Source organism: Sebastes umbrosus, chromosome 2 (genome assembly GCF_015220745.1).
Source record: "Sebastes umbrosus isolate fSebUmb1 chromosome 2, fSebUmb1.pri, whole genome shotgun sequence".
Lineage (NCBI taxonomy): Eukaryota > Metazoa > Chordata > Actinopteri > Perciformes > Sebastidae > Sebastes > Sebastes umbrosus.
The window spans coordinates 2,805,415-2,820,564 of record NC_051270.1 but is presented as its reverse complement, the minus strand read 5'-3'; the positions used below and the strand labels follow the sequence as shown (position 1 = coordinate 2,820,564).

The window sequence follows — 15,150 nt, the reverse complement described above, 5'->3', positions numbered from 1 at the left end:
CTCTCATAGACGGCAGCTGGACAGCAGACCTCAGATCAGCTCTTACTGCTTGTTTTCCTCCGGTCTGTGAAATCTTGCAGATGCCGTTAGGAGCACCGGAGGACACAGAGGAGCATCATTTTTTTCAGGTTACCTGTATGTAACTTTTTTTTTAATCATATTTGCTCCAATCTCGCCTCCTTCAGCTTTAATAGCAAAGGTCGAAATGACCCGGAATAATTGAGGTTTATAAAAATACTGGAGGCAATACTTAGAACAGATTTTTTTAGCCATTAATCCTAATAAACTTTCTTTATTCACAGGAAGTAGTGTAGTTGTGTAGTGTTGGTGTTTTCAGAGCACTCACTTGTTCTTCATTGAAGTCCGGCAGGACGAAGCCTCCACCTGCCTGCAGCTGGGACTCTGTGTACGCTTTGTTATACGGACCTGTCTGCACGTAATCTGTTGAACAAAACAAATCAATAGTTATTGATTAGAGGAAGCTTCAGCAGACTCAGCACGCTGCTGCTGGCGTGCATGATAATCCTCTGATTGTCATCGTCTGCCTCACCGTCCTCGTCATCGCTGGCGTGCTTGTTGGTCAGCCGGTCGATCTCCGACGAGGCGGTGAGCATGAAGGCGAAGCCCATGAAGAGGGTGGTGTTCTGGGGCAGCGGACCGTGAGTCTCCATCACGTCACCGGACTGACCGGGGAGATCGGTGCCGCTGCCGGAGGTGTTACACAAACCGACCCGCTGAGCTGCAGACAGAAACACACACGTGTTAAAGTAGAAAAGACAACAAGCGAAACAGTCGGATTAAATCAGAGTTTGGACTTTAAAACGTCTGTTCATGCAAATTACAAAAAACACATTTTCTCTCTTACCTCCAGAGATATCTGACCCTGCAGAGTGTTTATGATTTATCTGATGATGTTTTGAGATCTAAGATTTCTGAAATAATTTCTATTAATTTGGTCTTTATGTTCTTTTGTTGTTTTTATTTCTGTATGTTTGCACTTTGTAACTAAGTTTAGAAATGTGCTATACAAATAAAGATTATTATTATTATTAAAGCAGCTGACTGTGTTCTTTGGATGATCCAGAGTAACAAGATGTTGCTTTGTTGCTGAACATCAGGACATCATTATGTTTAGGATAATATTACTTATTACTAATTATAAATATAAACACCAAACTGAAAAACAAGGGTAAGGACAACATAAAGAATAGATGTATATCTGTCAGAGGGGTTAACTTGTGGATGGTTGTGACAAGAAATTAAAAATGTGTAGTTGACTTTAAACAACTCTAAACACATTTAAACATAAGGAGGTAAACAGGTATAAAACTCTGGCAAACTTCCATCTTACTTAAGCCAGAAGTTTGTAATTCTCCAAAACAGTTCTAATCTAAAGTCACATAAATGGCTTCAGATTAAAGTTCCTTCTATCAGTGCAGAAGAGCCTGATCCACTACGGTCCTGGTCCACTACGGTCCTGGTCCTGGTCCTGGAACGATCTGCAGGCCGAGCTTAAACTGGAAACCATTATCTCTTTAAATGATTTTAAACATAGAATAAAGGAAGTGGTCAATTAAATATTAAACACATGACCAACATGCTGCCCTGGTAATGCACCGTATAATAATGATGTATGTGTATTTCGTCGTGATTCAGTGTTGTCTTGTTACAGTATGTGTTGGATGCTGCTATCTGACCCCGTCTTGACTATACTCTACGTCTCACTTGTAAAAGAGGTTTTAATCTCAATGTGACTTCCTAGTTAAATAAAGGTTATGAAAAGTATGATTGTTGTGTATGAAACATTTGGAACCCTCTTATTGTTTTGTTTTGTTTTTTGTATAGCCTAAACTAAGTAGTGAGTGAGTTGCCTGTTAGAATATGCTGAGTAAAGAGGGGAGGTTTAATAAGATGAAGCTTCAGCCTACACCTTTTCAGTCAAAACTTTTTTTTTTTTTTCCTATTTTATTTAATATCTTATTGTTACCTATTCTTTATTATGTGCGTTCCTTACAAGAAAATTGTTAATAAGAACCAAAATAAATGACTACTACTACTACTACTGTATGATGGAGAAGTTGACTTTTCCATCCAGACTGGACAAACTGGATTGAATATTCATCGCTACAGGTTTTGAAATTATCTTTTACTTAAGTTGCTATATTGGAAACATTTTTATAATCTCTACTCCTACAGAAGTATAAATGTAGAGTACGGGTTGTGGTACAGAGTAGATACAGGTACATGAGTAAATAAAAAAGGGGGCGAGAATAGAGAACATTTTTCAATCTGTTTTTTCCTTGATTTAATTTAAATGACTGAAAATGTGTGGAAGGATACGTGGAGAGACGTTCTGTCATATGGATGTATAATATCTTGAAATCAGTCCTTATATTTTATTTTTTCATTTATTATTAATTTATTGTTATTTTCCATGTTTAAAAAAAATGTAAGAGACTATAAACTGTTTGGAGGATATTTGGTTTTCTATCTCAATAAAAATAATTTAAAGAATGTCTACATCAAACTGGAGGTAAGTGAGAAGATTTCTGTAATTTGGCTGAACCGACCGTTTAATATAAATATAAATATATACAGTATACACCGTCTGCATTAAAGGAACAGTGTGTAACATTTCAGGGGATCTATTAGCAGATATTAAATATAGAATATTCATAACCAAGGAAAGGGAAAGGGAGGAGTGAGCGGAGGGGTACTCAGTGTAATCTGCAGCCTCACCACTAGATGCCACCAAATCCTACACACTGCACCTTTAATCTCAAAGCAAACACCCCCGTGACTTTACAGAAACACACACTTGATGTTCCCTCCACCGTGAACCAACACCGTGGTTAATACTGTTATTAATTACCAAGTCAGCCTCAGCAGCAGCCGGCAGACAGCAGCAGAGGACGGACAGCGACTGTCCTACATGTCTCAACTATGCTCAGTACAAAACATCACACATTACTGACTCACACAGGAAGAAACATCTGAGACCTGATCACTTCATCAAGTCCGTAGTAAGAGAATTAAAACAGAAAACAAGAGTTTAAAAACGTCTGGCGCTCAAAGCCTCACGGAGGAGGACGATGTTAAAAGCTTAAAAATCATTTATGATAATATAGTTTTTCTAAAAAACATTTAAAAGGTGCCGTTACACCTGTAAAGTTCATACTGACACTGCAGACTAATTAAAACCACAGATGGGAATAATACATTATGTTTAAAATCTAAAACTTAGTTAAGGCTTTGTTGGTGGATAGAATTAAGTAGAAGCTTAAAAACTTAACTTAAAAACGTAAAACATCAATTAAAGATAAGAAAAACCCTGAATTCCTTCTATTAAAAAACACGGGGAGGAAAAACTGAAACCCCGAAATCCAGAAATGAAAAACAAACCCCCGCCCCTCTCTGTTCAGACGCGGTCATGGTTTTGGTGAGCGGGTCATCGTACCGGCTCTGGCGCCCGAGCCCCTGCGGCCTCTTTTGGCCGGCGACCTGGCGTCTTCGGAGGTCATCAGCTTCCTCTTGCCGGAGGGGCCGGGTGTCCGGGGGCTGCCGGAGGACGAGGAGCGGTTGGGAGTGTTCTGGCCCTCGGGGGCTCCTCTGCGCCTCCTCTTCCCCTCCACCAGGTTATCTAAAGGACAATATTAAACAACACTAGTTATTAAAGACAAAGAGCTCTGGAAAGACGGGTTTATGGGAGAATCTGTGATAACAACACACCAGATATTCAAAGCCTCCAAAGAAGATCTCTGTGTTCTTACCGAGGCTGATGTCGGAGGCCTTGGCCAGCGGAGCGGAGGGTTCGTACGGCCCGAGGCTGTGCTGCTCCCTCAGCTTGTTGCCCTGCTCCAGAGAGAGGATGACGGCGTTCCTGTTGTACCACTGCATCTGTCCGTCCCTCTCCACGCTGTAGAACAGATCCTGACCCTCGGTTTTATGACCCCTCACGACACCTGCAGACACACAATGAGAAAGAACATCAGAACTTTTAGATTTAAAATACGTGATGAATGAAGGTGGAAGTCATTATAAAACTCCTCCTCACCTATGCTGAAGTACTCGTCCTCCAGTAGAGCGGTGACCTCCGTCTCCAAGGGGATGGGATCACACAGCAGGATGTCCTTCCCCGACACCTCACACTCGTAGCCGTCGTCGAACCGCAGGCGGAACCTCCCCTCGCCGGCGTCTTTGATGATCCGGCCCGAGTAGAAGTAGCCGTTGGACGACCACTTGGCCACCACGCGCAGGCCGACGAAGCTGCTCCCGGCCGAGTTGGCCTCCTCCGGCGACGACCGGAGGGAGTCGGAGCGGCTGGGAAGCTCGGCGTCTGTGGGGCTGACGGGGAGGCGTGGGGGGAGCATGCGGGTGTAGGGCTCCTCCTCTGAGGAGGAATGCGGCTGGCCATGAGGACCGAGCCTCCGCAGTGAGCCGGGACCCCCTCCCCTTAGAGAGCAGAGCAGAGAGGCTGTTCAGACCGCGATGTAAACGTCTATCCATATCCAGTTTATTTAAAGATGAATACATGACTGGTTACATCCCAGGTAAGGTATAATAACTGGAATGGGTCCTGATTGTCGGCCTTTGCTCCATAATTACTTAACCTTTATGCATCACAAGGGACATTTTGGGCTTTTTATATTTTTGGCTGTGTTAATGCATACAGGAGAGCATGTTGGCAATGATAGGAGTTTTTCAATTTAGGGCTGTCAAAGTAAACGCAATAATAATGCGTTAACCTAAAGAATCCATCGGTACCAACCATCAGTCATACTAGCTTATCACGAACGAGGTTAAATAACGCTCCAAACTTTGGCGAGGAAAAACTGTCATGTCCATTTTCAAAGGAGTCCCTATCATATGAAACTAGAAAAACCTGATGAATCCATCGGTACCAACCATGTCATACTAGCTTGTCAGGAAGGAGGTTAAATAACGCTCCAGACTTATGCTAAATATTGGTGAGGAAAAACTGTCATGTCCATTTTCAAAGGGGTCCCTTGACCTCTGACCTCCAGATATGTGAATGTAAATGGGTTCTATGGGTACCCACGAGTCTCCCCTTTACAGACATGCCCACTTTATGATAATCACATGCAGTTTGGGTCAAGTCATAGTCAAGTCAGCACACTGACACACTGACAGCTGTTGTTGCCTGTTGGGCTGCAGTTTGCCATGTTATGATTTGAGCATATTGTTGTATGCTAAATGCAGTACCTGTGAGGGTTTCTGGACAATATCTGTCATTGTTTTGTGTTGTTAATTGATTTACAATAATAAATATATACATACGTTTGCATAAAGTAGCATATTTGTCCACTCCCATGTTGATAAGAGGATTGAATACTTGACAAATCTCCCTTTAAGGTACATTTTGAACAGATACAAAATGTGTGACTAATTTGCGATTCAATATTTGAATGGATCGACAGCCCTAGTTTGATGCTAACTCAGTCCTCGATACAAGTTTGTGGGGGTTATTTTGCAATAAAAGAATAACACTACATGGTGCAGCTGCACATATAGAACACCGTAGAGTTTTTGATTGACAACACAATAAAAAAAATCATGAAATCTGAATATTTGACTTTAATGCAGACATTAGTTTGTAAAAGATCAGTCAGTTCGTGGATTGACAAAAAATTAATCAACAATTTTGAAATCTGATCATTTGTTCAAGTCGAGAGGATTTTGACGTGTCATTATAAATTAAATATCTTTGGCCTTTTGGTCGGAGGAAACTAATCTGAAGTTGTCACCATGGGGACGGGATCGTTTTCACTAGTTTATGACATTTACAAGACAGAAACGAGGACATGATTAACAGATTAATCACAACTGAAATGAATCATCAGTTGCAGCTCTGAGTGAGACGATCAGCTGTTAGAGGATTAGTGAAAAGAGGAAAGGTAAAGTGTTATCAGAGATCGTGTTCCTGTTGCAGGGCGAGCCTCGGTGAGGACTCACCTGGACATTGAGGAGCGGGACGGGGGTCGTCCCCTCCTAGCCCTTCCTCTGGGGGTCAGCGGGACGAAGGCCCGGGACCCCAGGGTGCTGTAGCTTCTGTTCATTGTGACCACTGACCCCGCCCTGTGACCCCTGTGACCCCTCTGTTGGTGCCCGCCTCCCCTCCTGGGACTGCAGACACACAGAGGGGACGAATGGATCCGGTCAGGTTGCACAGGCACTGATCTGGGGCCACTCTCTAAATCAAACGCACCTCTCTGAGCGGGGCGGCGTCTAGTGACCCCAGATTCATGTCTGTGAGCAACGTGTACCTGAAGCAGGCGGGGATCAGTGAGTCACTGAGAAATTAGGGTGTTAGAAAGTCAAAGAAGGTGAAGAAGTGATACAGGAATCAGCATGCAGCGAGTACAGACAGACGGAGCAGAGACTGAGGAGAAGTAGTGAGCATCTGATGGGCGGCGAGGAGGAAGAGGAGGAGGAGGAGGAGGAGGAGGAGGAAGTACCTGAAGGACACGGTCCCTCGGCCGGGCGGCATGATGAAGTCCGGCCGGGTGAAGCCGCTGCTGCTGGTTCCTCCGGAGCTGTGCTGCATGCTGGAGGCCTTGGACGACAGAGAGCTGATGTCAGCGAGGTCACCGGAGGTCACGGAGCTGCTGCCTGTACGGCACGGAGAGATGTCGCCGTCCAACACCTGGCAGTCCACCACTGGCTCCTCGCTCTCCTGGTGACATCAAAATAAGCAGTCACACTCAAGGTCAAAAAGATATTAAATACATTTCCAAATTGCTACTAAAGTTGTATATTATATCATCTATTCATTTAACTATGAATGACATCACATATTTACAAAGTGTGCAAATGGTCATTGAGGAGGATGTGGTGCGTTTAAAGCTGCACAATATATTGTTTATTTTATCTTCATTACAATGTCAACATTGCGAAAGACTGTGATACTCTGTTTGACTCAGTTGAAAGACAGAATCAGTAGAAAACTGCACTTTAAAATGTATCTATCATTCTTTTACTTGTTTTTATTTTATTGATGTTTCCTCGCTGACAAAATCTCATGAACCCACGTAGACCGGCGGGTCCGTCCTCTCTCCCTACGTGCTTCAGCCTTCCCTTCATCCGGAGGAAATACTCTACCTTGTGCCGACATGTTTACTTCCGCAGGTATTCTGTATCATAGCAACCAGACAGGACCAAAGCGTCTCAGCTGAAAAAACACTTTGGTGGACACGGCCCTTAGTGTTTCTGTCTGCTGCTGAGCACGTAGTGAGCAGCAGCTTTTTAGAGCTTTCTCTCTGAAAGCGACGCTATGAGAGCACTGAGAGTGAACCTGAACAGTTAAGTTGTGGGCCGGACAGATAAACAATGAGCTGAAACTCACTATGAAACTGAACTATCTCTTTATTATTAAGTGTTCACTCTCCAGCTGAAGACAGTCAAAGACCAGAGGAGTGAGACGTCTGTCCGTTACCTCTGTGACTTTGCGTTCCACCTCTTTGCCGTCCTCGTAATACACGTCTGTGATGATTCGTGTGACGGTGGTCCGCACTTCCTGGATGGTGCGCACGTGTCTGCGGTGGGCGGGGGCGGTGGTTCTTCTGAAGGACGGAGACTCTGGTTCACCCTGCGAGACAACAAAACAAGGCAAAAAGAGTGTCAACGGGACAGTGTTCACAGACGTGAGCAGAATTGTCCTTCTTCATCCATAAAGACCTGAAGGTCCCTACCCGGCCAGCTGGGGAGCGCAGCCCCGGAGCATCGAAGCTGGTCTGCTGGGAGACGGTCCGCTGGCGGAGCTGAGACACACAGGACAGAGTCATCAACACCAGCAGGACACGTCTTCAGACTGCACCTCCACAAGCCATGCTAGTGCTTCTTTAACTCTCATTAGTCAAAAACAAAAGGCCATGTATTAAGCACTGAACACAAGTTTAGTTTGTGATGTTTACAATAAGAGACTGACCTTATTGGACGGACTGGCGGTCTGCTGGGGAGCTCTCTGTCTGACGTCGGTCCTGTTCGGGGTCGGCGGTTCTGGAGCTTGAGGCGGTCCTCGCCGATCCTCAGACTGCCCTGCAGGGCCGGGAGGATCCTTCGAGGTCTCCTGCGGCGCTGCCAACAACACTTCCTGCTGTGACGGCTCTGATTGGCTGTTGGGGAGGCTGTTGCATCCCAGCGAGGACGCCGGTGAGCTCCTCTGTGGCGAGGCGAACAGCTCCGCTCTGGAAAGATGTTAGAAATGAGACACTGTGAGACATCTGGAGCGAATACTCCGAATGCAACAAGCATCAGAAATCAAAAGCCTTTAATTAGATAACAGTATGGCCGCTCCTCTGGCACCATCATCAGGACAAACCTTACTGTCTTTATTTGATGATGGTGACAACTACATAACAGAACTATCTAAATAAATGGACTTTTAGTCAAACAGGCTACTGCAGGAAACAAGTGGATTAAATTCAACCGCAGAAGACATTTTATAAAACAACCTCACTTTGTCAAAGCCGGAGGACAAAACTACACCTTACTGCTCCTCGTGTCCCGAGAGAACACGCCAAAAATAACCATCCATCCCACCTCCGGACTCCAGAAGTAGGTCTCTCTCTCTCACACACAGAGTGGTGGCTAAAGTAGGCCTGTTTCTGTCTAATGAAACACATGAAATACAACGGAGGGAAAGCTGTTCTTACTTCCCCTGGTCTAACGGACATGTGAAGCTCCTGCAGGTCAGACGGTTGTAAATAGAATGAACGTCCTTACAGCATCTTTTAGATCAGGTGGTCACCAAACTCAGAGTTGTTCCAACTCCTACACGCAATGCCGTTAAAAATCTAGACTCGCAACGCGAACAAAAAGTGGGACAACACTGTAAATGGCTTTTCCCCCTGGTATCCTTCATGTCTGATATATATTGCATTCAGTCCAGCGGTACACATACACACACATTGGGTGCTAAAAAGGACTTGCAGCATTCAAATGAGAAACTGCAAAGGAAAGCATTAGGAACTGGAACTTTGTCTGCTTGTATTGTTTGTGTTTATTGTTGTAACAGTGGTTATGCTGCCCTCTTGGACCAAGTCACTCTTGAAATAGAGATTTTAATCTCAATAACACTTTTAGATAGATGGATAGATGGATAGATAGATAAATAAATAAATAAATAGATAGATAAATAAATAGATAAATAAATAAATAAATAAATACACAGATAAATAAATAAATAGATAAATAAATAGACAAATAAATAAATAAATACATAGATAAATATATAAATAGATAGATAAATAAATAAATAAATAGATAAAATAAATAAATAAATAAATGGGCTGTCAAAGTTAACGCGATAATAATGTGTGAACACAAATTTGTTTTAACGCCACTTATTACTTCAACGCATTAACGCAACATGATTTTTAGGTTGTAGCTCAGTTTTAAAGCTAGAGTGAAGATTTGAGCATGTGTTTTATGCTAAATGAAGTACCTGTGAGGGTTTCTGGACAATATCTGTCATTGTTTTGTGTTGTTAATTGATTTGCAATAATAAATATATACATACATTTGCATAAAGCAGCACATTATTTGCCCACTCCCATGTTGATAAGAGTATTAAATACTTGACAAATCTCCCTTTATGGTCCATTTTGAACAGATCAAAAACGTGCGATTGATTTGCAATTAATTAATAAAATGTATGACATTAAAACAGTGAGTGACAGTGTGCGTACCTGACAGGTGTGGTGTTGCCTCCAGTCTGGCTGTCCTCCTTTGAGTCCTGCTGTCTGTGCACCTGTCTGACTCGACTGAACACTGACGGGCTGCTGGGACATGAATCATCACTGTTACACTCCTATTTCTACAAACCAGCACGAAACCCTCTAAATAACTCTCTGATGTAGCAGAGTGAACTCATGAGCCAGAGGTCAAAGAGGTCACAGAAACATGACGGTGCATTAAGCAGCTAACGGGGTCCACAGACGTCCTCCACCAAAGATCATGTTAAGAGTCATTTCTGCACCGCTGCTGTTATGGTAACATAACGTTACACCAGCTAACGTTGTTATTCAGCTGATTTATATTTTCTGTTTACTTAAACGGCCATGTTTGAGTGAGAAAATGCCTTAAACTAAAGTCACAGTCTGTAACTGATGCAAAAATACATTTGCCAGTGATTATCTTAACTGCATATATTACTCCAGTGATGAAATAAATCCATGTCATAACCATTTTAAGTTTTAAGTCAAGTACTGATTCTCCAGTTCAGGGAAAGGGTTGCTGCGACATACAGTTATTAAATTAATCTGTGTCACAGCAAGCCTTTTGAATTTGAGGTCCAGTATTTTTCTGATCAGGCATCTGACAAATAGGGTCTATTATCTCCTTACATTTGTTTGTTTTTAATGATAATTGAATAAAATATTGAAATATTAATCAGACAAGTTTTTTATATTTATTTTGGGTAAATTAATTGTTATATTAATTGGGAATTAAAAAAAATATATTTTTAGAATAGTTGATAAATTAGTCGTTAGATTAATCTAAAAAAAAAAAAATCGTTAGATTAATCAATAACAAAAATCATTAGATTAATCAATAAAAAAACATTAGATTAATCAATAAAAAAAATATCGTTAGGTTAATCAATAAAAAAAATCTGTAGATTAATCAATAAAAAAAAAAATCGCTAGATTAATCAATTCAAAAATTATCGTTACTTTAATCAACAAAAAAAATCATTAGATTAATCAATAAAAAAATCATTAGATTAATCAATAAAAATATGATCGTTAGATTAATCAATAAAAAAAATCTGTAGATTAATCAATAAAAAAATCATTAGATTAATCAATAAAAATATGGTCGTTAGATTAATCAATAAAAATATGATCGTTAGATTAATCCATAAAAACATAATCATTAGACTAATCGATCGTTAGGTGAAGCCCTGGAAGCGACGCTGTCGAGGCTGAAGAACGACCTTCAGCTGCCTTTCATCCCCAGACACTGAATGGACGCAGTAACACACTTATGAAAGAAGTCAGGTAATGTGGATGAGGAGAGAATGCCAGGTTACCTGGTTACGGCCTTGGCAACAGTGGTAACCTTGACAACAGATCCATCCTCTTCTGATAGCGCTGGCTCTGGGGGATAGAAATCAGAGATGTATTAGTGATGAGTGCGTCCAGCTTCACCACCAGAAGGCTGCCAGGTTGAGAACATGAAGTGTTGAGCAGCTCTCACTCTGCAGGCTGAAGCGCTCCGAGCTGCCCTCCTCAACAGGCGTCACCAGCTTCATCCTCAAACTCAGCTTCCCGTCTCCCTTTTCCGTAGTGTCGTCCCCGCTTTCCCCCGCTACGATGTCACTGGCTGCCATCGCCCCGTCTGCAGACACATCACCCGCCACGCCCGACTTCTCAGAAAAGGAAGTGATCTCTGGAGAAACAACATGAAGAAGCTCGGCATCAGATCACGTTATGCTACCTGACATTTAGCGGACAAGTTTGTCCGGCGCCGGAACCCACCGATGGGAGTGCTGTGTCTCAGCGTCTGCTTCAGCTGGCTGATCAGAGGGGGCGTGGCTCCGACAACAGGACCAATCAGCTCCCCTTCTTTAGGAAGTGTGAAGTGGAAGGAAATCTCTGTAGTAGAAAAGCATCAATCATATGACAACAAAAGCGAGACGTGTTGATCAAATGTCTTGACCCATAATGTAGTAAAACTATGGAACTGTTCATTTTTACACACAAGTAGATTTGATGTGTGTGAGAGAGAGATGGAGCAAAACTTAAAGCAACCAGACTCCATTGACAAAAATGAGAACACAGAACACAGGAGTTGCTGGTCTACCGCTGTCTCGATCGATTAGTGTGTTTGTGTTATTGTGTGACTTTGGTGAATCCAAACTAACCAAAGTCACACAATAACACAAACTAACTGATCCAGGCAGCAGTAACTGAGTGATGGATATCACACGTTGCTGACATACAGTATATCTGAGCCCAGCTTACCTCCCGAGCTGTCGCTCAGACTCTTGTCTTTGAGCCCCTCTGGTTCAGGCCCCGCCCTCTCGGTCTGGGAGAGCCTATCAGGAGCCGCGTGCACCTTCTTCGCCTGAGCCTGGGACCCGTGGCCGTTAGTGGAGACGGACACTTTGCCTCTGATTGGCTGGGAGCTTTTGACCTTTGACTGCGGCGTCACGTCTTTCTGAGGAACCTGGGAGTCTCTCTCGCTGTCTGACACAACGATGACACTGTCGTCTCCTCGGTCCTCACTGTCCTCCTCCTCCTCCTCCATGGGCTCCGGAGACACCAGCTGGCTCTGAGAGAGGACCAGAGCCATTCCTGAGGCCCCGCCTCCCGCTGTGCTCTCCCCTTCCTCCTCCATCACCTCCTCCTCTTCTTCTACGTCACCCTGCTGACGCTGATCCGTCACGTCTCTGACCGTCTGACTGTTACCAACCGTTCCACGCTGCTGTGATGATGATTTAACGGACGGACTCTTCGCACTTCCTCCTTCCTTCCTCACGTCCATAGACTTCTTCATCACATCCACAGCAGACGTCTGAGAGATCATCGACTGCGAGGGCACGCTGCAGGGCGTTGTGTCCGCGGGGGGAGTGTCCTGCACACAGCTGTTAACAGTCACATCAGAGGGCTCAAACTTTGGTTGCGAGCAGGACACCCCGTCAGCAGAGCTCGCCTCTTTGCCGCCACTCTTTACATTCACATGTTGTACATTCAAAGAAGTCTTTTTGTGCACTTCAGACTTTTGCGACAGACCAGACGGCTCCTTCTTTTCACATTCGCTGCGATGTTTTGTTGGTTCAGTAGAGGTGGAAGCTTTAGAACTGGAGGCGGTTTGTGACTCTGAGGGGACGCCATTGCTCTCGCTCTTCTGGTGCGACACCACAGAGTCGCTGGTGTCGACGCCGGTCGGCTCTTCCAGGTCCTCGATCTGCGTGGCCTGGCTGTCCTCCTCGACGTGCTGAGCTGAGCTGCAGCTCTGCGTGTTCACAGAGAGCTGCAAAGGCAAAGTGAAAGGAGCTGACTCCGGGCGTTGAGACGGCGTCTCACGAGGCAACGATACCGCTGTCTTCTTATCTGACTGCTGCGGGGCGTCCTGGCTCTGCGTCGGGACAAACACATCCTGAGAAAACAGAAAAAACATGGATTATTATCATCTAGGGCTGAAACTAAAGGTTATTTCATCAGCAATTCACCTGCTGCACCTACAATGAACTGATTGTGGCGTGCAGTGAGCTGCAGCCCTGAAACAAATGATTAAAATGAAAAAATGAAGTACATACATGAGAGAACTCTGGCTGGGAGGGTAAAGAGAGCGTTCGCTCCAACACAAAACCAGGGGAATTCTGGGAGACGGGAGTGGAGGCAGATGGGCGTGGCTTAGAGGCCGCCTCCGTTTCCATCGGCTCCTCCTCCTTTTCTCCCGCTCGCTCTTCTGGAGGCAGCGAAGTATCCATCGGTTCATCAGCACCTGATGGAGATAACTCATATTAGCTCCGTTCACCAGCTGACTCTCCATTTAAATTCAGTCATCAGAGAAGGTTAAAGCATTCACCGTGTTCATTCTCTGGTCCGGTCGGTGAGCTGGGAACTATTAGAGGAGTGTGGGTGAAGTCTGGGGTCGGGGCAACGTAGTCAACAGAGCTCCTAGAAAGAAAGAGGCAGAGAGAACATCAGGTCATTTTCTACGTTGTGTGTTGGATAGAAGAACTGAATATGAGAGTGTTCTGGTGACTTACTGGGACAGACTTTCCTGCACCAGCGTTCCCTGTCCAGACAGATGCAGTAGTCGCAGGCTTTGGGCCGGTGTCGGGGTGGGGTGACCCTGCTGCTCCGGCTCAGACACGGTGCTGTCCACTGCAGCGCCTGACAGGAGCACAAAGGTAAATATATTAGGGCTGTCAAAGTTAACACAATAATAACGCGTTAATGCTAATTTCTTTAACACAGCAGCCCTATCAAATCAACACCCAAGTATCGTACAAATTGCGCCACATATGTAGACATGTACCTGTCTTGTCAGCATCGAACATGTCCTCCTGTGAGGACAGGATCTCACAGTCCTGCTCATCAGAGGCCTGGAGGCCCTCTGAGTGCAGCAGAGCCTGGATGCCCAGCTGCCTCCCCGTCTGACCCGAAGACTCCAGAGAGCTGCTGGAGCTCACCTCAGATCTGGAGAGGGAAAGAAAAAAGAGACGCTGCTCATCCCAGACCTGTCTGTGCACCGCTAATGGATGCAGGATTTAAAGACCACATGGAGCCATCGTACCTCACTGCTTTGTTGTCCTGACTCTGTGAAGTCCTGCAGCTCATGTTCTGCTCTGCTGGTGATGGACAGAAGGGAGAAGTTAGATTGACTCTTTAAACTGTTTGATGTCAGCATGAATGCTCTGATCAAGTACTAAATAATGAACTATTACACCCGGCTTACATTCACTTATTACTGCTCTAACCCACACACACAGTCCACTGGAGCAGGTAGAAATGTGATGCCTCAACAATCAACGTTTTAACCCTCTTCATACTTCATCTATGCATCTTGAGCTGATTAAATAGTTAAACAGTTAGTTAGAACATACAGTACATCACCGGTTGTTTTTGGGGGCAATTGTTTGGATGATTTTGTCATTTTATTTAGCTGATTTAATGGTCTGCCGCTGAGGAACGAGTGAGAGCCGCTGCTCAGCGGGCAGCTGGCACAGCGCTAAAATAAAGTGCACAGCGGGGGGAAAACAGCATGAGGAGCCGGCATGTTTTCACATCTAACTCTGTGAATTAAGGATTTATTTTGGCCGGTTGGAAAACGTCAACATGTCGCCCAACCCCAGTGTAAATGTATAAATCACAGCATCTATAAATAGAAGTCTTGATACCTAATTTGGAGCGTCTCTCGCTGTCTGGCTGAGGTACGACGTCGTCTTCTTCCTCCTGACTGTTCACCGCTTCACCGCGCAGATCCTGACTCTGAGAAAGCTCCAGAAACCCAAACTGAGAGGCTCCTTCTGAAACACACACACACACATGTCAGTAACACAGGCGGTACTATTTAACTGTATACTGGACGTGGATGTTGGAGCTCCTACCCTCAGACTGAATGCAGTGTGTGGTTGAATCAGCTCCAGCATCCATATCAGTGTCCTCTGCTGCT

At 44.4% G+C, this 15,150-nt stretch overlaps 1 protein-coding gene across 15 annotated transcripts in view; it reads right to left on the bottom strand.

Moving 5' to 3' along the window:
* The window catches only part of tp53bp1 (tumor protein p53 binding protein, 1), a 71,883-nt gene that overhangs the window by 3,855 nt on the left and 52,878 nt on the right, over positions 1–15,150 (bottom strand). For 6 of the 15 annotated variants that reach the window (XM_037754901.1, XM_037754909.1, XM_037754926.1 and 3 more), the window contains 22 exons: positions 15,086–15,150; positions 14,876–15,004; positions 14,272–14,326; positions 14,014–14,174; positions 13,742–13,868; positions 13,558–13,649; positions 13,286–13,473; positions 11,988–13,125; positions 11,502–11,618; positions 11,221–11,412; positions 11,054–11,120; positions 9,708–9,800; positions 7,946–8,204; positions 7,710–7,778; positions 7,454–7,606; positions 6,477–6,694; positions 5,974–6,144; positions 4,055–4,452; positions 3,771–3,962; positions 3,458–3,640; positions 551–739; positions 347–441 (listed from right to left, as the gene is read on the bottom strand). The exon at positions 15,086–15,150 is cut by the window's right edge and continues 6 nt beyond it. In XM_037754901.1, the coding sequence (XP_037610829.1) occupies positions 347–441; positions 551–739; positions 3,458–3,640; positions 3,771–3,962; positions 4,055–4,452; positions 5,974–6,144; positions 6,477–6,694; positions 7,454–7,606; positions 7,710–7,778; positions 7,946–8,204; positions 9,708–9,800; positions 11,054–11,120; positions 11,221–11,412; positions 11,502–11,618; positions 11,988–13,125; positions 13,286–13,473; positions 13,558–13,649; positions 13,742–13,868; positions 14,014–14,174; positions 14,272–14,326; positions 14,876–15,004; positions 15,086–15,150 (4,351 nt within the window). Of the gene's footprint in view, positions 1–346; positions 442–550; positions 740–2,872; positions 3,008–3,457; positions 3,641–3,770; positions 3,963–4,054; positions 4,453–5,973; positions 6,145–6,476; positions 6,695–7,453; positions 7,607–7,709; positions 7,779–7,945; positions 8,205–9,707; positions 9,801–11,053; positions 11,121–11,220; positions 11,413–11,501; positions 11,619–11,987; positions 13,126–13,285; positions 13,474–13,557; positions 13,650–13,741; positions 13,869–14,013; positions 14,175–14,271; positions 14,327–14,875; positions 15,005–15,085 lie in introns of those variants that run through there. The other 9 variants (XM_037754967.1, XM_037754944.1, XM_037754951.1 and 6 more) reach the window with 9 other exon arrangements.